General features: G+C 41.5%; 1 protein-coding gene across 2 annotated transcripts in view; it reads left to right on the forward strand.

The window, feature by feature from the left end:
- Positions 1 to 448: 448 nt before the first annotated feature.
- Positions 449 to 24,111, forward strand: part of CHRNB3 (cholinergic receptor nicotinic beta 3 subunit) — a 33,085-nt gene continuing 9,422 nt past the window's right edge. The window contains exons 1-3 of one of the 2 annotated variants that reach the window (XM_060655938.2): positions 449 to 503; positions 9,460 to 9,632; positions 10,797 to 10,841. In XM_060655938.2, the coding sequence (XP_060511921.2) occupies positions 449 to 503; positions 9,460 to 9,632; positions 10,797 to 10,841 (273 nt within the window). The remainder of the gene's footprint in view (positions 504 to 9,459; positions 9,633 to 10,796; positions 10,842 to 24,111) is intronic. The other variant, XM_060655939.1, reaches the window with a different exon arrangement.

Here is a 24,111-nt window from a genome sequence, read left to right on the forward strand (position 1 = left end):
TAAAGAGACAATAGAGGAATAATATGTATGAGAAACTTCTCACTAACTTCCGCGACGCATGTGATAAAACGTAGTTTTTCTCCTTTGCTCAGATCTCCAACCGTGAGCAAAATACCACAGAACATTCAAAAGTGGTCCAGCCTCATCCTTTCCCTTTTGCCCTGCATCTCCTTGTGAGAGAGCAGATTAATAAGTCAGGAGTTAGGACCCAGAGATACGTTTTAGACTTACACGCTCTGACAGCTCACTGGAAATCAATGAAGTGTAGTTTAAGAACCATCGCACTGACGTGAGATGGTGTGAGACGGTCTTATTCCCACTTCAGGTGTCTCCCCCTCGGGTTCCACTTCGGATTTTGAACTACTGCATTTTCTTTTCAAAACCTCCCTTTCTGATGGAAATGCTATATTGTTATAAAGGAAGAAATTATCTTTCCTAGCCTGACATCATGATGCTGCCAGCCTTCATCCTGCTGCTCATTGTCCTTGGTGTCATTCCCTCAGGTAAGCTCAAGTTAGAGTAAATTAAAACTTCATCACCGCAAAACTATTTAAGCCAGGGAGGTGGAAATACGGTATTCATAATGTTAGGATGATAAAATGTAATGTATAGGCATCTTTAGGATAACTTTTAAAATGTGGCTCCAATGAGTAATTCTAGGAAATCTTTTATTGCTAAAGAAATCATCACACCTATGAATTCCATAATGTTTATGCTGTTGTCATTTACTGTGCTTTTGCTTTTGAATCATGAACTTGGTTGGAAGATATAAAAGCAGGAAAAATATTACCCAATGCCCTGAATGCTACTCAGAATTGTTAAAATATTTGGCACAGCAATTTACTACATCAACATTTTTATATCATATCTACTAATAATCACTATATCTGTGTGTATATTTTATCCCATCTATCCTGTAGACCTATCTACAAAGTTTAATTTGTGTGTAGATATATTTAGTATGTTTGTATATCACAATGAAGCAAAAGTATGTATCAAATGTCTATGAACATGTGTGAGTTTTCTGTGACTACTATCTACCTGAAAGTAGGGGAATTCTTAATAAAGGAAGAGAGCACGTAAAAGGAGAGAGGGAGAGACAGACAGAAGAGAAATGGAAAGAGGAAGAAAATAACTGAAAAGTTTAGGGGAGATGGTCATTTGCACCTGCCAGTTATCTGGGTTTGGGAATCAGTTCCCTTTTTATGTAACTTCAGAACACAAATCTTTTCCCATTGCAGCGGAAACCATTTAGAGCCAGGAGCCAGATGGCAAGAACACACTGTTGCCCCATTAGCAATTTGTATTCATTTCTTGCTAGTATTTTTGCCATGCTTGACTACTGCTATTTTCAGATGGAGAGCCAGAGGCACTGAGATCTGCCCAAGTCCTGAAATAAATCCTAGATTGAATAAATCCTAGATTGCAAATCTAGGCACGAACATACCTGAACATTATCATATCTTTAAAAATGTAGCCTTTCCTCATACTGGGGACTCAAAACCAGTAGTTTTTAAGTGCAGAGGGCATCACACCCACTTTCAAATATCACTAAATTTGGTTCCTGCAAAGTCTGAAATGCAGTTGGTCAGTCGTAAAAATAATCATCAACTTCTGTGTGTTTTAGCATACAATTAATACACATGTGTCTGATGTTTTTCTGCTTTAATGCGCTATCCTATTTACTGTGAAAGAATGGGTTCTTACCATTCTTTCCCTAGGGAAGTCACTCACTAGTAAGTGGGGGGAGTTGGCATAAACCCTCTTAGTTCATCTATGATCCTCTTCCTCACACAATTATGGTTACGTAAGAAAATTGGAATTAGAGGGGAGACTGGTACTCATTCTCCATTGCGTAGGCTGCAAGAGTTTGGGAATTTATACTGTGCTGTGGCTGTCTGTCACAGATCTATAATCAATCTATGTAATAACCTGTAGTAACTCTCACATTTGTGGATATTTCGAGATCCATTGGCATCTATTTCTATTTTCAGATCAGTACCACCTTTCCTTAAGTTTTGTAACTTTACTATTCATTGCAAAGGAAAAGGTTTCTTTTTGTTACACAAAACTACCTTTTCCAAATCACAAGGGGTAACCCCTCATTTTTATATTTCTGGCTTTGGTGGAAAGAATAATTGTGTATGGCCATGTGACATCTCTTCTGTTGCGAATTCATGCTTTGTGGGTTTGTGTCTGCTCCCAGAAACAGGGGACTGTCTCTTACTCATCTTCCCATCATTCTTACCACATGGTGACATGTGTTTATTCATTCAATAAATATTTACTGAGGGTGTCCTGTATCCTAGGAATGATTCCAGCATGGGATATGAGAAAGGGGGAAAAACAAAATCATTCTAATAAACTCTCACGCTAGCAAGAATCCATTCAATATTTATTATTTGATTTCACCCTGAGGGTGAGCTCTATGTGTTGACAGCAGAAGCCAGCCTATTTGTGGTATGATTTTTTTGGACAGGCTGGTGACAATAGAAGGACAAAACCAAAATATACCAAAAAGTGTCAAAACAAAAAAATGTGTCTCTCCCAACCATATTTGCTAAGGTTTAAAAGTCTTAATAACTTTTTTACTCTCTTAGCTAAGGATAAACAATGATGTTGTCTTCAATAAAACCATAAATAAGCATGTGAATTTTCACTGATTAAGTCTTATCAGTTATTTATACCTCAGCGTGCATGAACTTGTCAAAACTTTACAGAAAGTGTTTTTTTTTTTTAATGTTGATTTTTGAGAGAGAGAGAGAGAGAAAGCATGAGTGAGGCAGGGGCAGAGAGTGAAGGAAACAGGATCCAAAGTGGGCTCAGCACTGACAGCAGAGAGCCTGATGCAGGGCTTGATCTCATGAACCATGAGATCAAGACCTGAGCTGAAATCAAGAGTTGGACGCTCAACTGACTGAGCCACCCAGATGCCCCAGAATGTGGGTTTTGATAACTGGGTGAGGAGAGACCAGAAAGTCTGAGAGCCTGAAGAAAGGAAAAGAAACATGGTCAAGAAGAATAAAGAGGCCAGAAGGTCAAGTTATAAGTTTCAAAGAAAATTTCTTTGCCTCAAGTTGGAATTGGGTACCTCATCCAAATCTCTCATGATTCCACTTATAGGGGTTGAGAGAGCCCTAACCTCCTCATGGGTAGTGAGTCCTGTCTAATCCCTTCATAGCTTCAGTTATCTTTACCCAGATGCCTCTTCTGTTGCAGTAAATGGCAGCCAGGAGCGATGTCCTCCAATCAATGGCACATCTTAAACATTGGCTCTTTTTTGTGTCTTCAGAATAGTAAATATTGGGCATTAATAGGTCATATTTTATGGGTGTTTCATGGACATAAAGCATGTGTGAGTTGGTAGGGGCTTACCAATCATCCACCATTTTATTGTTATTGGGAGAAGTTAAATGCCTTGCTTAATGAAGATTGCGTGGTTTGGAAACAAGACCAAAACTCATATATCTAAATCTGAGTCCAGTGGCTCTCAATGTTAAATAAATATTTGTTGGATTCTTGTTCTAACGAGTGACGAGTTTGGCAAGAGACTCCATGTCCAGAGCCAAGAGCAGAGTGCCCTCCTAGAGCACTTTCCCAGCCTGAGTTCCACATGGAGGAAATTACTGGAATCAGGCAGACAGTTCCCCACCTGTCTGATCACTTGCATGTGCTCTCCCTCTTCTTGCCTTCCACCTGCAGAGTTGCTTACATCGTCCCAAGAGAAATATTTTGACAAAGAAATTGAGACAAAGATTAAATAGGGAGAGGAGAAGAATAAAGGGGGCGAATCAGGATTTAAGGGAGCAATGAAATTCCTTTTTACCAAAAGAAATGGTGACAAGCTGTAACAGGCAGCCACATCCTCTGAAGATGTGCATTAGACTGTGCGTGTGTGAGTATGAGTCTGTGTGTGTGTGTGTGTGTGTGTGTGTGTGTGTGTGTAAGGGGTGCAAAGCAAGACTTAATGCAAGGAAAGGGAGGGGACCATGGTCAAGTCTGAAGCAGGATTGCTCCCACTATAAAGCATTGGGTGTCCATCTCTAAGGAGAGTGACCTCAGTGCCCATTCAAGGGACACCAGGGCCAAGCCAGCTGCCAGGTCCCAACTGCAGTAGAGGGAGATTGAGTTGGATTATGGAATACCATCACCAACATTGAGTGTCTGTCTACCATCAAACAAATATTATCTGCGACCTGGTTTTAGAATATCATTCTTCCTGGCAATAGATCGCTTTAAAGTAAAGTATTTTGGTAAATACAATACTAACAACAACACAGTAACAAAAAAAAGCAATAACAACAAATTTATGTTCAAAGACATGAACACATCTGCCACTCATTAACTAGGTTGACCCTGAGTAAGTCACTGCCCCTCTTGGCACCCCAGGATCTTCATCTGTAAAAAGAGGGACTTAGAACATCTTCAAAGTCCTTTCTAGCTCCATTGTCTTCACTTCGTCATCATTTCACTTGTCCTTCTTATTTAGTGCTGGTATTATTTATGAATACAAATGTTCTCCCATCCCTCCTTCATAAAGCGGGCTTCGGGAAATGCAAGCACCCACTCAGGGAGTCACTCAGCTTCCAAGAGCAGTTTGTTGACTTGTCAGTGCATTGCTGAGATGTATCTTAGAATATTGATCTTGTCTAATTTATTTAAAATACAAGTCCATTTGCAAAACTGGTTTACACACAGATTTTCAGGGATCCAGATATTCCTTAAAACAGATACCACTTGTCCTAGAAATCCTGAGAACATCTGCGATTCTACATCCTCTAGATCAGTGAGCTGGGGTCACTCTGCCTCCTCCTCCCTCTGTGCACAGAAAGTGCCATTGGAGCTTTTGTGCATTAACTCCTTCATTTGTTCTTTCCCCAAATATCACAAAGTATTTCTTGAGTCGCTAGTCTCAAAGAGTCAACAGTGGAAACAATTTCCTTTCGTTATAATGTTCTATTTTGCAAGGACAAACTAGAAAATTTCCAGAGCTATCGTCTACATCTGCTTCAGTAACATCAATGACCTCAACTTTTATTTGGGGAAGTTCAGGAAGGTTGAAGATTTAGGCAGAAAGCATTAAAACTTTGGCTTTTTTTTTTTTTTTTTTTTTTTGGTAAGGTCTGTTTGGGTCTAGTCAGCTCAGTCTGCCATAACAAAATACCACAGACTGTGTGGCTGAACAGCAATTTATTTTCTCACGGTTCTGGAGCCTAGAAGTCCATGATCAAGGTGTCAGCAAAAATGGTCTCTGTGAGAATTCTCTTCCTGGCTTGTAAATAGCTGTCTTCTGGCAGTGTCCTTACCTGGATTTTCCTCGTGCTTGCATGGGGAGAGAGAGCGCTCTCATGTCTCTTCCGCTTCTTATAAGGACACCAGTCCTATTGATTTAGGGCCCCACACTGATTACTTCATTTAGCCTTAGATACCTCCTTATAGGCTCTATCTCCAAATATAGTCACATTGGGGGTTAGGACTTCAACACAGGAATTTGAAGGCACACAAGTATTTAGTCCATAACGGCCAGTACAGATTTATGCTTTTTGTGCCTTGATTCAGACAACAGCTCACCCTCTGACATTGGCAACATGGGTCAAAACATACGAAGGTCCCTGAAAGAGCAAATCTGCTTATTTCCCTTTGGATCCCGACAAAGAGCAGGATCTAATCATTCTCACAGAGGGTACAGCTTTGAGGGTGGCAAGAGCTAGGGATTGTCAAGGTCATAATGTGTAAGTCTACCTCCCTGCAAACTGACAGTAAGATTTTCCTTCCAGGAAAGGGAGTTCAAAAGTACAATTTCTGTTCTCAGGATCCCTCTCATATGTCCAGAATTATAATGGCTTAGAGTTGTCCAAGCTAAGAGGTCCGTGTGTGTGTGTGTGTGTGTGTGTGTGTGTGTGTGTTGGTTCAGACGTTATTCAGTTGTTCTCACCCTTCCTGGAGTGTCTCCATCCATTGTGAGGTGGTGTCTTAAGTAAATTGTTCTCACTGGGCTAAACTGGGACACAAGGGCTTTTGGGGAAGGGCAGTACCGTTGGGTTCTTGGCCACTAGGACTACACTCAGATTCGTGTAACAATGGCCATAAGAGCCTATCCAAAAGGGAAGATTGTTTTTCTCACACACCAAGAAATTTGGAGGCGAGCGGTCCTGGGCTGGTTGATGGTCCTATAGTGCTATCAGGGTCCCGCGCTCTGTCTGCCCTTCTATTCTGCCATCTTATGTGTGTAGCTTTCATCAGGCTTGTGAGATACCTGGGTGGCCAGATCCCTAGATGCCATGTTCTAGCTCTAGGCAGGAAGAAAAGGGAGCAAAGGGTGAAAGATGAAAGGTGAAATGTGCATATTGGACCAAGTCCATCCTCTTCGACAGTATTTCCTACAAACCTCACCCTGTGGCTTCTGTTTGGATTTAAGTGGCATGTATATGTCGTATGGCCATCCCTAGCTGTAAGGGGCCTGAGAAGGGAACATTTTAAGCTGGCACCATTCAATTCTGAATAAACATAGCATCTGTTACTGAAAAAGAAAGGGTAAGTGGCTGTTGAGCAGGTAACCAGCAGTCACTGTCATGGTGCCCACCCAACAATATTCTCCTGCCAGGGGAGGCCGAGGGAGGACAGCTGTGACCTCCCTGCTTCTCTCCCCTCCAGATAAATTCAGCTCTGGCCCAAATTCTCCAAACACCACTTAGCAAAGTAGCTCACTATGTTGCTGCACAAGGGTGTGCTCAGCAGTCATGATGTGCCAGGCCCCATGGAACTGGGAGACAGAAGTAAGAAAGGTTTCATGAAGCTGGCATTTTCCAATGGTCAGACAGACAATAGACAAAGAAACATATAATATGTTCCAGTGCTCCCATGCAAGATAAAGCATCATTGAGGGGATAAAGTGTGAGGAGGGATTTTAGATTGTGTAACCCAGAAGGACCTTTCAAGGAGATGACATTTGAGCAAAGATGGGACAAAATGAAGGAATGAGCATGGATTCCTCTTCAGGGCAAGAGTCTTCCCCAAACAGAAGCCTACAGGCATGTTCTAGAAAGAGCAGATGTACCTGAAGCTCTGGGGGGGAGGGGTGAGGGCAGAGTGGGAGAGGATAGGGGCCATACAAGGGCCTGGGAAACCATGGCAACGATGTGAGATGTCTGTCTGCATTTGATGGGAAACCATTTGTAGGATTTGGGCAGGAACTTACATAAACCTCTTCTGCCTTTAAGAGCTGGTTCCATCTGCTGAGCAGGAAATGAACTGTAAAGGGGGCAAGAGTGGAAGGCAGGAAGAAGGAGCACAAGAATCCAAGAGAGATGATGGAACTTGTGACTCAGGTGGTACCAGTGGAGATGGTGGGAAAGAATAAGAGTTATAATGTATTTTGAAGGAAGTTAAGACCAGATGTGGGGTAGGGAATTCGTGAAGTTCAGCCTGAGCAGGTGAACACTCCATCCCTCAGGAGGCTTGGGGGAATTTCAACTCCTACCTTCCCTCCACTTCCAGTAAGGTTTTGCAGAGTGCTGTCCTGGCAGCCACCCAGCTGACCTGCTCCTTCGTGCTGCTCTGCTTGTTAAGAACTGAAGTATCAAAGTTTGAGAACAGTTAGCTTTTTTTTTCCAGTTTATGTATTTATTTTGAGAGAGCGAGGGGGAGGGAAGGGGGGAAGAGGCAGAGAGAGAGGGAGAGAGAGAATCCCAAAGAGGCTTTGTGCTGTGCACAAAGATCACATGAGATCACGACCTGAGCCGAAATCAAGAGTCCAATGCTTAACCGACTGAGCCGCCCAGGCTCCCTGAGAACAGTTAGCTTTTCAGATAACTAAGCACAAACATAAGCTCTCTCCATCATTCATTTGCATCTTCATATACTTTTTGGAACATAAGAGAAAGGGGTGGGAGCAGCCCGAGTATGTAACCCATCTTATTGACACCTCTGTTTACCCCTAGGAGCATTATGAGTGGGTTTCAAACTTCCAGTTACAAAAAAATAAGTCACAGAGATGAAAAGTACAGCATAGGGAATACAGTCAATAAGACAGTAATAACATTGTTTGGTGACAAATCGTAATTGCACTTACTATGATGAGCACTGAGTATTGTACATAATTGTTGAATCATTATGTTGTATACCTGAAATTAATATACTACTGTAGGCTATTTATGGTTCAATTTTTTTAAAAAAGGGTGCATTTTGAATTGCTACTCCCTTAGTAAAGTGAAGTTCTCGTGTACATACTAGGAATGTTTGCTCTTCTTCCTGCTAAGAATCTTTGGGTTTTACTGGGTAAACTTCGGGGTGTCTGGTACATGATCATTGCCCATCATGTGTCACTCAGCAGAAGAAAAGGTTTCCTACGGTAAGCCATACAGTGCAGAATGAGTTGTTGTAGGAGATTAATAGGGCACTGGATATATGAAGAAAGGGGCTATATCTAAAACAGCAATAATAACAGCACCTGGGTGGCACAGTCCATTAAGCATCCAACTTTTGATCTCATGGTTCATGAGTTTGAGCCCCCTGTGGGGCTCTACACTGAGCATGGCGCCTGCTTGGGATTCTCTCTCTCCCTCGCTCTCTGCTTCTCCCATGCTCATTCTCTCTCTCTCGAAGTAAATAAGTAAACTTAAAAAAAAACAAAACCCAGCAACAATAAAGCTGCCATGTTTTATGTTTGATAGCATAACACTGAAAAGAAACAAAACGTATCTCTAGACTGCCTTCCTAGACCATTTCTTCAGCCTGAGGGTCAAAGCTTGAAGTTGGGGTGTTTCTTGGGCTCTCGGACATGTAGGGGCGGAGAGGAGTGTTAGAACCTGGTTCTTGACCAGGGAAGGTCTTTGTAAGGGAAGACTTCCTCAGGAGGAAGGAAAAAGAACAGCACAGGGGATGTGGTAGGTGCTCAGTGGATATGTGTGCTCAATGGATACGTGCCAAATGCATGAAAAATGGCCCTGACATATTCCTGTCATTGGATTATTCATTAAATATATATAAAATAAGCATGTGCTGTGGGCTGGCACTAGTCTAGGTGCTGGATAAACATCATCAAATAAAATGGATACCATGTCTGCCATCATGGAGCTCAAGGGAAGGACAGATGATGACAGGTATTCAACACATTGTGGTAAGGACATGATGGAGCCAGATAGGGTGCAGTAGTGGACGATAGCACAGGGGCAGAGACCATGTCTGTAAGGAGGTGGCATCTCAGATGAGATGTGAGGTTGAGGGTAAGGGGGTGGCTGTGGGTGATTGTTTGGGGATCAAGGTGCTGACCTCATGGTGGGAAAATCCCATGAGAGAGCAAAGCTCTGGGTAAAGCATAGAATCTACTTTCAGCTATGTGTTGTGGGCATGGTGAATGGTTAGGGAACCCCTGTATATGCAAAGCTGCCTTTGCTGAACACCTGAAGGTTCAGGCCACAGGATGCTAAACCAGCCATTATACTTTTCCCATTAATTCAGGTTTCACTCGTGATCTTACAGCTGCTGCAGGATTCAGTTCAATTGCTGAAAATGAAGACGCCCTCCTCAGACGCTTATTCCAAGATTATCAGAAATGGGTTCGTCCTGTATTAAATTCTAATGACACCATAAAAGTATATTTTGGATTGAAAATATCTCAGCTTGTGGATGTGGTGAGTAATCCTTGGCACTAAGCTAAAAAGAACATGCATTCCTTAACCTGTTTGTGAATCTAAGACTTTATTTTGTTTTCTTTCCCCATGTCTACCATTTCAATTTTAAAAATAACTTACTGTGAGAGAAAATCTGCCCCAAGAGGCCAGTGAAATGACCCGAGGAAGGAATGAGAAGTGCTAGAGAGTAAATTTTCATTGCGGCACTATGAGTGTGCACCTCTTTGCTGGGGGATGGATATGGTTGTTAAGACAGGCATTGTCCCTGGCGGGTTTGCTGAGAACCAGGATGAGCACCCAGGGAGAACAGAGGAGATGGAGAGAAGAGAGAACTGAGCAGAGGGCTCATTAGTGTCCCCTGGGCTGATTCGGTGTCACCCGAACTGCGTGAGGGCTGGCAGGGGTGTCTACAGGGAGAGAGGGCAGATGCTGCCAGCACCCCCGTGAGCGCTTGGTGACCCATCACCCTCCTGAATCCCCTCAGGACTCCACCTGTTCCCCTGACACCACCTAGACCTTAACATTCTCTGCTCATTTTCCTGTTGGGCTCCCACTTCTGACATGATTGCGTTCCTGGGAAACCAGTGAACGTTAAGCCAGTTCTGCAAAGTCATTCTGGTGCGGTCCCCAAAGTCCCAGAATAATCGTCTCCTGTTTCCTAAATCTCCTGCCCTACCAGTTGCACACTCACCTACCTCAGCTGACTCAATGCCCAAGGATTCCTTCTAGAAAATCATGCAAAACCGATCTCTGATATAACTAATATTCATTTTTACTTTGCGGCCTTACCATACTTTCTGGGTTATGCAATTAAAAAAAATTTTTTTTATTTGAGAGAGAGAGAGCAAGTCAGGGAGAGGGGCAGAGGGAGAAAAAGAGAGAATCCCAAGCAGACTCCACACACAGCACAGAGCCTGATGCAGGACTTGGTCCCACGACCCTGGGATCATGACCTGAGTTGAAATCAAGAGTCAGACACTCAACCAACTAAGACACATAGGCACCCCTGGGTTATGCGATTTTGGATAAATATCACCATAATGAGCTGCTATTTGCTTTAATTATTATTTTTTATTTTAAGCAAAGGGAGGTCTTTCTGACAAAATAAATCTCAAAGACTTCACTTAATTTGAATTTACATTTTTCTAATTGCCATTTTCTTAGGATGAAAAGAATCAACTGATGACAACAAATGTGTGGCTCAAACAGGTAACTGTCAATCCAAGCATGATATCTGCTAACCTAATTATTTCCATTCTTTTCTATTTAGAAAGACTCTAAATAATATTTGAAAAATAATTATCTTACACAGCATATTGGGTTCCTCAGTAAGATATCTGGGAATGGTTAGGAAGGGTCTATTAATTTTCATTTCCTTTTGCAAGAGTGGGAGAGCTGGTCCTGGAGGCTCAAAGGCATACCCCAAGCAGACTCTGACACGGAGGCCTGGGCCCGCTCCCTGGCTACTTGGAGTAAGTGGGGAAAGATTGCAGAGCGCAGTTCTCCCACCCCCCCCACCCCCACCCCCCCTGTTTCCTGCACCCCTCCCCCCTCCGTTTAGGGCACTGCAACTGGAGCAGGCAACCAGGGATCTTAAACTGTCTTTCATCCCCACTGGTCCTCCACAGGATGACTCTTCCCCTAATGTTTCCTCTTGCTCCCTTTCTAGAAAGAGAAAACAGGTAGGACAGAACAAAGTGAATTTCAGAACAAAGTAAAGCCTGAAACAAAATAATGAATACATATTTTCCCGGTATAACTAAAAAGGCATTTGTTTGTTTTTTTTAATTTTTTAATGTTTGTTTTTGAGAGTGAGAGAGACAGAGCATGAGTGGGGCAAGGGCAGAGAGAGAGGGAGACACAGAATCCCAAGCAGGCTTCAGGCTCTGAGCTGTCAGCACAGAGCCTGACATGGGGCTCGAACTCATGAACCACAAGATCATGACCTGAGCTGAAGTCGGACGCTTAACTGACTGAGCCACCCACGTGCCCCAAAAGGCATTTGTTTTTAAAAGAGGGAACACAAGGAGGGGAGAGAGAGAGAGAGAGAGAGAGAGAGAGAGAGAGAGAGAGAGAAAGCAGGTTCCACACCCAGCATGGAGACGCAAGGCTCAATCTCACAACTCCGAGATCATGACCCAAGCAGAAATAGTCAGACACTTAAGACTTAGCCACCAAGGCACTCCCTCACCCCTGCTTGAACTCACAACCATGAGATTAAGACCTGAGCTGAGATCAAGAGTCGGAGTCCTAACCGACTGAGCCCCCCAGGCACCCCTAAAAAAGGCATTTTGAATTATTTTTAGCTCTCTGCTTAGATGATTGCTTTTAGCTTGATTATAGCCTGTTTCCTAAGCATCTGTTCAGAGGGGCTTGACCTAAAGTTGTCAGGGAATAACTACCCTTCAAAGCCTACTTTTGCATATGTGACATAAAGGACAAAATACTGAAAGGAGGTGAGAAGTTTGGTTTCATTGGTTGTTTTTTGTTGTTATTGTTATTAGCAATTACTCATTTTTCACTGAATGTCCAGCTATGGCTTATTCTCCCACAGACTTCAAATCTTCCTGGTGAGGATGTCCTAATATCTCACTTGATGTTAACATACATACATAATATTTTTTGTTTGTTTATATTAAAGTTAATTACCTATTCAAATTCAGGAGACATTGTTCAGTTCTGCTAATGGTTTATAGGAACAGTGAGTGGAGATTGTAGGAAGATTCCCTTGTCTTCATTTAGTGCCATTATATATCTCCCACACAAAAACTTTAGTCAGAGTTACAGAATTATTACCATTTTTACTAGTCTCTAGTCTTCCGATTTTTAAACTGGTAGGTATGTTAGCAAGTTATGAAACGAATCTGCGTATTATTTTACATGCAAATAAAAAATGGCCAGAAGAGGGGCGCCTGGGTGGTTCAATTGGTTAAGCACCTGGCTCTTGACTTCGGCTCAGGTCATGATCTCACGGTTTATCAGTTTGAACCCTGAGTCAGGCTGTGTGCTGGCAGCTCGGAGCCTGCTTGGGATTTTCTCTCTCTCCCTCTCTCTCTCTGCCCCTCCTCTGCTTGTGCTCTGCTTCTCTCTTTCTCTCTCAAAATAAATAAATAAACATGAAAAAAGAATTTTAAATCCAGGAGAAAATAATAAGCCAGTAATGTGGATATAAAAATATGATTTACTTACTTACTTACTTATTTTTTTTTAAACTTTCTAAATCATATATATTTGGTTTTTTTAATATATGAAATTTATTGTCAAATTGGTTTCCATACAACACCCAGTGCTCATCCCAAAAGATGCCCTCTTCAATGCCCATCACCTACCCTTCCCTCCCTCCCACCCCCCCATCACCCCTCAGTTTGTTCTCAGTTTTTAAGAGTCTCTTATGATTTGGCTCTCTCCCACTCTAACCTCATTTTCTTTTCCTTCCCCTCCCCCATGGGTTTCTGTCAAGTTTCTCAGGATCCACATAAGAGTGAAAACATATGGTATCTGTCTTTCTCTGTATGGCTTATTTCACTTAGCATCACACTCTCCCGTTCCATCCACGTTGCTACAAAGGGCCATATTTCATTCTTTCTCATTGCCACGTAGTACTCCATTGTGTATATAAACCACAATTTCTTTATCCATTCATCAGTTGATGGACATTTAGGCTTTTTCCACAATTTGGCTATTGTTGAGAGTGCTGCTATAAACATTGGGGTACAAGTGCCCCTATGCATCAGTACTCCTGTATCCCCTGGGTAAATTCCTAGCAGTGCTATTGCTGGGTCATAGGGTAGGTCTATTTTTAATTTTTTGAGGAACCTCCACACCGTTTTCCAGAGTGGCTGCATCAATTTGCATTCCCACCAACAGTGCAAGAGGGTTCCCGTTTCTCTACATCCTCTCCATCCTCTATAGTCTCCTGATTTGTTCATTTTGGCCACTCTGACTGGCGTGAGGTGATATCTGAGTGTGGTTTTGATTTGTACTTCCCTGATGAGGAGCGATGTTGAGCATCTTTTCATGTGCCTGTTGGCCATCTGGATGTCTTCTTTAGAGAAGTGTCTATTCATGTTTTCTGCCCATTTCTTCACTGGGTTATTTGTTTTTCAGGTGTGGAGTTTGGTGAGCTCTTTATAGATTTTGGATACTAGCCCTTTGTCTGATATGTCATTTGCAAATATCTTTTCCCATTCCATTGGTTGCCTTTTAGCTTTGTTGATTGTTTCCTTTGCTGTGCAGAAGCTTTTTATCTTGATGAGGTCCCAATAGTTCATTTTTGCTTTTAATTCCCTTGCCTTTGGGGATGTGTCAAGTAAGAAATTGCTACGGCTGAGGTCAGAGAGGTCTTTTCCTGCTTTCTCCTCCAGGGTTTTGATGGTTTCCTGTCTCACATTCAGGTCCTTTATCCATTTTGAGTTTATTTTTATGAATGGTGTAAGAAAGTGGTCTAGTTTCATTCTTCTGCTTGTTGCTGTCCAGTTCTCCCAGCACCATTTGTTAAAGAGACTGTCTTTTTTCCATTGGATATTCTTTCCTGCTTTGTCAAAGATGAGTTGGCTATACTTTTGTGGGTCTAGTTCTGGGGTTTCTATTCTACTCCATTGGTCTATGTGTCTGTTTTTGTGCCAATACCATGCTGTCTTGATGATTACAACTTTCTAGTAGAGGCTAAAGTCTGGGATTGTGATGCCTCCTGCTTTGGTCTTCTTCTTCAAAATTACTTTGGCTATTCGGGGCCTTTTGTGGTTCCATATGAATTTTAGGATGGCTTGTTCTAGCTTCGAGAAGAATGCTGGTGCAATTTTGATTGGGACTGCATTGAATGTGTAGATAGCTTTGGGTAGTATTGACATTTTGACAATATTTATTCTTCCAATCCATGAGCACGGAATATTTTTCCATTTCTTTATATCTTCTTCAATTTCCTTCATAAGCTTTCTATAGTTTTCAGCATACAGGTCTTGTACATCTTTGGTTAGATTTATTCCTAGGTATTTTATGCTTCTTGGTGCAATTGTGAATGGGATCAGTTTCTTTATTTGTCTTTCTGTTGCTTCATTATTGGTGTATAAGAATGCAACCGATTTCTGTACATTGATTTTCTATCCTGCGACTTTGCTGAATTCATGTATCAGTTCTAGCAGACTTTTGGTGGCATCTATCGGGTTCTCCACGTATATTATCATGTCATCTGCAAAAAGTGAAAGCTTGACTTCATCTTTGCCAATTTTGATGCCTTTGATTTCCTTTTGTTGTCTGATTGCTGATGCTAGAACTCCCAACACTATGTTAAACAACAGCGGTGAGAGTGGACATCCCTGTCGTGTTCCTGATCTCAGGGAAAAAGCTCTCAGTTTTTCCCCATTGAGGATGATGTTAGCTGTGGGCTTTTCATAAATGGCTTTTATGATGTTTAAGTATGTTCCTTCTATCCTGACTTTCTCGAGGGTTTTTATTAAGAAAGGATGCTGAATTTTGTCAAATGCTTTTTCTGCATCGATTGACAGGATCATATGGTTCTTATCTTTTCTTGTATTAATGTGATGTATCGCGTTGGTTGATTTGCGAATGTTGAACCACCTCTGCATCCCAGGAATGAATCCCACTTGATCATGGTGAATAATTCTTTTTATAAGCTGTTGAATTTGATTTGCTAGTATCCTATTGAGAATTTTTGTATCCATATTCATCAGGGATATTGGCCTGTAGTTCTCTTTTTTTACAGGGTCTCTGTCTGGTTTAGGAATCAAAGTAATACTGGCTTCATAGAATGAGTCTGGAAGTTTTCCTTCCCTTTCTATTTTTTGGAATAGCTTGAGAAGGATAGGTATTATCTCTGCTTTAAATGTCTGGTAGAATTCCCCTGGGAAGCCATCTGGTCCTGGACTCTTATTTGTTGGGAGATTTTTGATAACTGATTCAATTTCTTCGCTGGTTATTGGTCTGTTCAAGCTTTCTATTTCCTCCTGTTTGAGTTTTGGAAGTGTGTGGGTGTTTAGGAATTTGTCCATTTCTTCCAGGTTGTCCAGTTTGTTGGCATATAATTTTTCATAGTATTCCCTGATAATTGCTTGTATTTCTGAGGGATTGGTTGTAATAATTCCATTTTAATTCATGATTTTATCTATTTGGGTCATCTCCCTTTTCTTTTTGAGAAGCCTGGCTAGAGGTTTATCAATTTTGTTTATTTTTTTCAAAAAACCAACTCTTGGGGCGCCTGGGTGGCTCAGTCGGTTAAGCGTCCGACTTCAACTCAGGTCACGATCTTGCAGTCTGTGAGTTAGAGCCCCACGTCAGGCTCTGGGTTGATGGCTCAGAGCCTGGAGCCTGCTTCGGATTCTGTGTCTCCCTCTCTCTCTGCCACTCCCCCATTCATGCTCTGTCTCTCTCTGTCTCAAGAATAAATAAACGTTAAAAAAAAATTAAAAAAAAAACAACTCTTGGTTTCATTGATCTGCTCTACAGTTTTTTTAGATTCTATATTGTTTATTTCTGCTCTGATCTTTATTATTTCTCTTCTTCTGCTGGGTTTAGGGTGTCTTTGCTGCTCTGCTTCTATTTCCTTTAGGTGTGCTGTTAGATTTTGTATTTGGGATTTTTCTTGTTTCTGGAGATAGGCCTGGATTGCAATATATTTTCCTCTCAGGACTGCCTTCGCTGCATCCCAAAGCGTTTGGATTGTTGTATTTTCATTTTCATTTGTTTCCATATATTTTTAAATTTCTCTCTAATTGCCTGGTTGACCCATTCATTCTTTAGTAGGGTGTTCTTTAACCTCCATGCTTTTGGAGGTTTTCCAGACTTTTTCCTGTGGTTGATTTCAAGCTTCATCGCATTGTGGTCCGAAAGTATGCATGGTATGATCTCAATTCTTGTATATTTATGAAGGGCTGTTTTGTGACCCAGTATGTGATCTATCTTGGAGAATGTTCCATGTGCACTCGAGAAGAAAGTATATTCTGTTGCTTTGGGATGCAGAGTTCTAAATATATCTGTCAAGTCCATCTGATCCAATGTATCATTCAGGGCCCTTGTTTCTTTATTGACCATGTGTCTAGATGATCTATCCATTGTTGTAAGTGGGGTATTAAAGTCCCCTGCAATTACCACATTCTTGTCAATAAGGTTCCTTATGTTTGTGAGTAATTGTTTTATATATTTGGGGGCTCCCATATTCGGCACATAGACATTTATAATTGTTAGTTCTTCTTGATGGATAGACCCTGTAATTATTATATAATGCCCTTCTTTATCTCTTGTTACAGCCTTTAATTTAAAGTCTAGTTAGAAATAAGTATGGCTACTCCAGCTCTCTTTTGACTTCCATTATAAAAATACGATTTAAATAAGCATATTTTTTCTATGTACCTGTCTCTTTCCTCAGCGATGTATTCCACGTTTGCAAGTTACAGGCTGTGGAATTCACAGGTATTTTGAATTAATAAAAATCAGTAAGAAGTGTTGTATTCGGCCTTGCAGGGGAGAGAATAAAAACTTTTAAAGTGCAAATAGGTTTAAGAAGTTAACAGAAATAAAACAAAAAAACTTCTCACTGCTTCACACACATGCCCTTCCCCAACTGCTCCTTGAGGTTAAACTTTTATTAATCTTTCACATAAAACAGTGGTCCAGGGGCTCTTGGCCTTTAATATTGGTACTTTTCACTTTTCTTGAGGTTTTGAAAACATGAGCTCATTTCAGTGAGAGACAACAAGAAGTCACAGCTCCTCTGACCTTAGCCACGACTTTGGAAATGACTTCCAGCAAAGTTAGGCCACCAGCATCATCGTGGCCTGGTGAATGCCTCCAGGTCAACACAGAGTCAAAACCTAAAAATCTCCAATACCCAAAACAGAGCAAGAGAAATCGTAGGAGTGGGGCAAGCTGACACTCGCAAAAGCCAGCCTGCTGACTTAGGTTCCATTTTTTAGAAGTCACAATAATACTAGACTTTTTCTCATTAAAGTATAGTGGCACACAGTGTCACATTAGTTTCAGGTGTACAGCATCGTAATCCGACAAGCCTATACCTTATGCTATGTTCACAAATGCAGCTACCGTCTGTCACCATGCAAAGCTATTACAGTACCGTTGACCATATTCCCCATGCTGTACTTTTTATCCCCGTGACTTATTCATTCCATAACTGGAAATCTGTATCTCCTACCCTGCTTCACCCTTTTTGCCTAACCCTCCCCCACCCCCCTCCCCTCAGGCAACCATCACTTTGTTCTCTGTATCTGGATCTGTTTCAGCTTTTTTGTTTGTTCGTTTTTTAGATTCCACATATAAGTGAAATCACATGGTATTTGTCTCTCTCCATCTGATTTATTTCACTTAGCATTATACTCTCAAGTCCACCATGTAGCAAGACCTCATTCTTTTTTATGGCTGAGTAATATTCCATTGTGTATATATACCACACCTTCTTTATCTATTCATTTATTGATTGACCTTTGGGTTTCCATATCTTGGCCATTGTAAATAATGTTGCAATAAACATAGGGGTGGATATATATTTTTAAATTAGTGTTTTCATTTTCTTTGGGTAAATACCTGATCATCTGATACTTCTATTTTTAATTTTTTGAGGAACCTCCACACTGTTTTCCACAGTGACTGCACTAGTTTACATTTCTACCAACAGTGCATGAGGGTTCCCTTTTTTCCACATCCTCGCCAGTACTTGCTATTTCTTGTCTATTTAATTTTAGCCAGAGAATAATGGACTTTCATTGCATTTGATTTGCAAAAGGTTGTCATCTCTCTTCTCTCATTTACATTTCTCAACCACTCGGAATTAGCAAGGCAGGTATCACATTACCCCTGCCTACAGAGACAGAAGGTTCTAGTGATTGATCTGGCTGGAGTCTCGGTTTCCCCGGTTGCGGTCTTCTCTGCTATATCCAGCCTCTGCACTAAACATTAAGCCCTGCTTCTAAATCATGGGAAAAGCCAAAGTATGAGAAACCTCTGTGCATTTCATTGAACCACAGAGAATATTATCATAGCTATCCTGCTCACACAGATTGGATTGGGAGTGCAATGTCATGTACACGCCACGTATGGCACAAACACTATGGGAGCAAAAAGGAAAGATGAATTCTACAGCATGGTGGCAGGCAGGGAGGCTGCATGGAATAGGAGGCACTTAACTCCATCAGGCTGTGATCTACATTTTTATTTTTTAAATTTTAAATTCTTATTTATTTATTACAGTTTATTTATTTTGAGAGAGAGAAAGAGGGAGAGCACGAGTGCACATGTGTGAGTAGGGGAGGGGCAGAGAGAGAGGGAGAGAGAGAATCCTAAGCAGGCTCTGCTCTGTCAGCACAGAGCCTGACAAGGAGCCCGACACAGGGCCCAAAATCACGAACCTGTCTGATGACCTGAACCGAAATCAATAGTTGGATGCTTAGCCAACTAAACCACGCCGGCACCCCACTTTTTTTTTTAAGATTTTATTTTTAAGTGATCTGTATACCCAACATGGGGCTCGAACCCACAACTTGAGATCAAGAGTTGTACACTCCACCGACTGAGCCAACCAGGCTCCCCTAGCTCTTTAAAACTAAAAAGGTAAAAGAAAGATAAAGGATAAAAGAAAAGAGATGGTAAAAACAAGATAAAAATGATGTTAAAAAAAAAAGCTACTATTGGTGTTACACACAGATCTCAGTTTCAGAGTAGCTAATAATCATACCTAAGATTTATTGAGCACTTCCTAAGTGCTGGGTTGTTCTGCTTGGGTTGTCATAGGAATGAACTCCTGTAATTCTCACAGCCGCCTATGAGGTAGGTCCTAGGATGAATTGAACTGACTTGGCCAAGGTTAGGCATTGTTAAGTGAAGTCTGGCTAATGTGGAGAAATCCTCCCTTGCCTCAGACGAGGGAGCTGATGGAAGATGTCCAGTTCTTCTCTTAGCGCTGCTCCTGTGGAGACTAGTTCCTAGTCCTTGGCTTTCCATGTCTCAACTGCTGGGACATTTGATGGTCTAGAAGGGCATTTAGGAGAGAATGAAGTAAGGATTCACTCGATCTGCCATTCATTCCGCAGGGTCTATTTTTTTTTTTTTTTTTTTTTTAATATATGAAATTTACTGTCAAATTGGTTTCCATACAACACCCAGTGCTCATCCCAAAAGGTGCCCTCCTCAATACCCATCACCCACCCTGCCCTCCCTCCCACCCCCCATCAACCCTCAGTTTGTTCTCAGTTTTTAACAGTCTCTAATGCTTTGGCTCTCTCCCACTCTAACCTCTTTTTTTTTTTTTTTTCCTTCCCCTCCCCCATGGGTTTCTGTTATGTTTCTCAGGATCCACATAAGAGTGAAAACATATGGTATCTGTCTTTCTCTGTATGGCTTATTTCACTTAGCATCACACTCTCCAGTTCCATCCATGTTGCTACAAAAGGCCATATTTCATTTTTTCTCATTGCCACGTAGTATTCCATTGTGTATATAAACCACAATTTCTTTATCCATTCATCAGTTGATGGACATTTAGGCTCTTTCCATAATTTGGCTATTGTTGAGAGTGCCGCTATAAACATTGGGGTACAGGTGCCCCTATGCATCAGTACTCCTGTATCCCTTGGATAAATTCCTAGCAGTGCTATTGCTGGGTCATAGGGTAGGTCTATTTTTAATTTTCTGAGGAACCTCCACACTGCTTTCCAGAGCGGCTGCACCAATTTGCATTCCCACCAACAGTGCAAGAGGGTTCCTGTTTCTCCACATCCTCTCCAGCATCTATAGTCTCCTGATTTCTTCATTTTGGCCACTCTGACTGGCGTGAGGTGGTATCTGAGTGTGGTTTTGATTTGTATTTCCCTGATAAGGAGCGATGTTGAACATCTTTTCATGTGCCTGTTGGCCATCCGGATGTCTTCTTTAGAGAAGTGTCTATTCATGTTTTCTGCCCATTTCTTCACTGGGTTATTTGTTTTTCTGGTGTGGAGTTTGATGAGCTCTTTATAGATTTTGGATACTAGCCCTTTGTCCGATGTGTCATTTGCAAATATCTTTTCCCATTCCGTTGGTTGCCTTTTAGTTTTGTTGGTTGTTTCCTTTGCTGTGCAGAAGCTTTTTATCTTCATAAGGTCCCAGTAATTCACTTTTGCTTTTAATTCCCTTGCCTTTGGGGATGTGCCGAGTAAGAGATTGCTACGGCTGAGGTCAGAGAGGTCTTTTCCTGCTTTCTCCTCTAAGGTTTTGATGGTTTCCTGTCTCACATTCAGGTCCTTTATCCATTTTGAGTTTATTTTTGTGAATGGTGTGAGAAAGTGGTCTAGTTTCAACCTTCTGCATGTTGCTGTCCAGTTCTCCCAGCACCATTTGTTAAAGAGACTGTCTTTTTTCCATTGGATGTTCTTTCCTGCTTTGTCAAAGATGAGTTGGCCATACGTTTGTGGGTCTAGTTCTGGGGTTTCTATTCTATTCCATTGGTCTATGTGTCTGTTTTTATGCCAATACCATGCTGTCTTGATGATGACAGCTTTGTAGTAGAGGCTAAAGTCTGGGATTGTGATGCCTCCCCGCAGGGTCTATTGAGAACCTGCCAGATGTCAGCCACGCTGCTAGATCCTGGGGAAGAAGAAGAGTAAAATACAGCCCTGTCTTCAAGGAGAGGACATAGTGTTAGTTGCGTAAAAAATAATGACTGTAATATGATAAACACCATAAGGAAAATCTACATAAGTACTGTGTCATTACACAAATGACGGTGAGACAGGGAGAAAATCAGGGAGAGCTTCCAAGGGAGGAGATATTTAAGTTAGGTTTTACAGGATCTGTAGAAGTTCTGCAAGCCAAAAAGGTGCAGAAGTCATGAGCTCTTCCCAAGCACAGAACTACCCCAATCTCACACCAGAGCAAACTGACAGGAAACTCTCTCCAGTCACCCCTGTATACCTCGCTCAAAATAAAGACAAAAGTGATGAAAGCCTCTCCTTTTCTCCTGTCCCTCTCGGACACGGAAAGATGCTCCCTGATTCATATCACAGAGAGAATAAAATTCTACCTACTTAGGAGAAAATCACATCTCAGGGCAGCTTCCACAACTGAAATGCTTGTTCCTTTGTTTTTGTTTTTTTTTAAATGCAGTTCTTCTGTCTTGTCCGCTATTTCCGTTACTTTCCTCTGGTATATTTAGACATTTTTCCTCCATCCTCTCAACCAAAGACCTTTGTCAAGCACAAATTTAGCGACATCCTGAGAAAGTCCTCTATGGGGAGCTATTTTTATTTTATTGATTTTATTTTGGAAACTCATTTGTCTCCCTCCTTCCTACTTCCAGAGAGTAATCAAAACCCTATAAATCATAAATAGATTATTAACACCAACTCACTAAGACTACACAAGAAAGTACTTAGTGCCAAGGTTAGGAAAACTGCACTGCAAGCACCTTAAAGGTAATGGAAAAATGAAACCACCCTTTCTTTACTGATAAAGAGTTAAGCCCTTGGCCTAAATATTATCATGTGAATAATTACTATGACAACAGATGTCAAATTCACTCACCCAAGAAGCATTTACTGAGCACCTACTATGCACTGGGCACAGTGTAACATGCTGGGCTAGTCACTGTTGGGTGTACGCACCAATAGGACAGTAAGATTCTGAGTGAGTAGCTGAGAAGAGTTTTCTGTTCTACCCTCTTTGTCTTCCCGAGGAAAATAAAACCACCTGAATGTCTGCCAAGGCCAACATCTCAAACTAGCCTTGTTTCTCCAACAGCTGATTCCTGTTTTAGATCAACAAAAAGTTCAGCAAACATATGAAGGCTTTATGGGATAGATCCCTGGAGCTAGTCTTTGAGAAGAAATCTGAAACCAACCTGTTATCGAAGGGACAGCCTTGCTGTAAAGGTCAGGGAGATCTTCCCAAAGTCTGATCATTTTCCACAACTTGCAATGGCATGTTTTCAAGTCTGTGGATTTATCTCTGACCTTCTTTCCTCAGCATCTTCTTTTCCTTTTTTCTCTACAGCCTCACTCTGGCCTTAGCAAAGGAGGCAAGCTTGGTCTTCTTGGTCAAGTGGACCCTGAGTAAGAACTGAGCAGGAATTAGGAGTTAGGAATCAGAAATCCTGCTCTGTAAACTTGGGCAAGTCATTTTGTCTCTCTGACCCTCAATCTCTTCATCTGTAAAATAGAGGCAATGCCTAGTTCCTGGGTTAAGAGGTTAAATGAGATCATACGTGTGAATGTGACTGGTACCTTCTCTGGTGTGTAGTAGGGACTCAGTAAATTTCATTTCTTGCTGCCACCTTTGTAGGCTTTTTCATCCTTAATGACAAATCCTGTTTCTTAGCCTTAACAACTCATGGATATAATGCGAATGTGGGACACATAATGTGTCATGTTGTTATCTTTAAGGTTAAAATGAATCAACATTAGCTTGGTTTTAAGAATTTCACACCTGGGTGGCTCAGTCGGTTGAGAATCTGACTCTTGATTTTGGCTCAGGTCATGATCTCACAGTTTGTGAGTTCAAGCCCCATGTCAAGCTCTGCGCTGACAGTGCCTGCTTGGGTTTCTCTCTCTCTCTCTCTCTCTCTCTCTCTCTCTCTCTCTCTCTCTCCCCCTCCTCCACTCATGCTGTCTGTCGGCCTGTCTGTCTCTCTTTCTCTCAAAACAAATAAATAAATTAAAAAAAAAGAAAGAATTTCACACCTGACTTTAAGATAATTGAAGATCCCAGGGATGCCTCAGGGGCTACAAATCAAGGCATTATTTGTTCCTTACTACCTCCTGGTCTTAGTATTAAACTAAGAATAACTAGGAGATTATTTCTGTAGTAAAAAAGTCTTTAGGAGCACCTGGGTGTGTCAGTCAGTTAAGTGTCCAACTTCAGCTCAGGTCACAATCTTGTGGTCTGTGAGTTTAAGCCCTGTGTCGGGCTCTGTGCTGACAGCTCAGAGCCTGGACCCTGCTTCGGATTCTGTGTCTCCCTCTCTCTCTGCGCCTCCCCTTCTCTCTCTCTCTCTTTCTCTCTCTCTCTCTCTCTCAAAAATAAATAAACATTAAAAAAATGACTTCGACTTACATTTAAATGAAATTTGGTGCTGGATACTAGCTAGATATTTATGACTGCTATTTCAGGTAATGTATGTAAGAAAGGACAAGGGAATGTACATGATATGGATTTGAAATTGCACTGTTCAGAATTAAGAAAGTTTTTTTCCATTTTTTTCTTAGTCACAGATTAACTTGATATTTGGCCCTGACATACCCCGTGCTCTCCCATTTTCTGCAATGACACAGCTCTCAGCCTGGGAACTGACTACTTCAAGGTAGAGCTGATGTTTGTAAAGGGCTTTGAGAATCTTGGCCGGGTCGTGCTATATGAACATAGGATATTATTTCTAAGCCCTTACTATAAGAAGGGAGAGACAGGAGATTAGTCTCCAGTTGCCCCCAGGATTTCAGACAGAGCAGGGAGTGACCAGAAAGCCTCAGACATCTCTAGCAAGATA

The sequence above is a fragment of the Panthera onca genome, chromosome B1 (genome assembly GCF_046562875.1).
Source record: "Panthera onca isolate mPanOnc1 chromosome B1, mPanOnc1 haplotype 2, whole genome shotgun sequence".
Classification (NCBI taxonomy): domain Eukaryota; kingdom Metazoa; phylum Chordata; class Mammalia; order Carnivora; family Felidae; genus Panthera; species Panthera onca.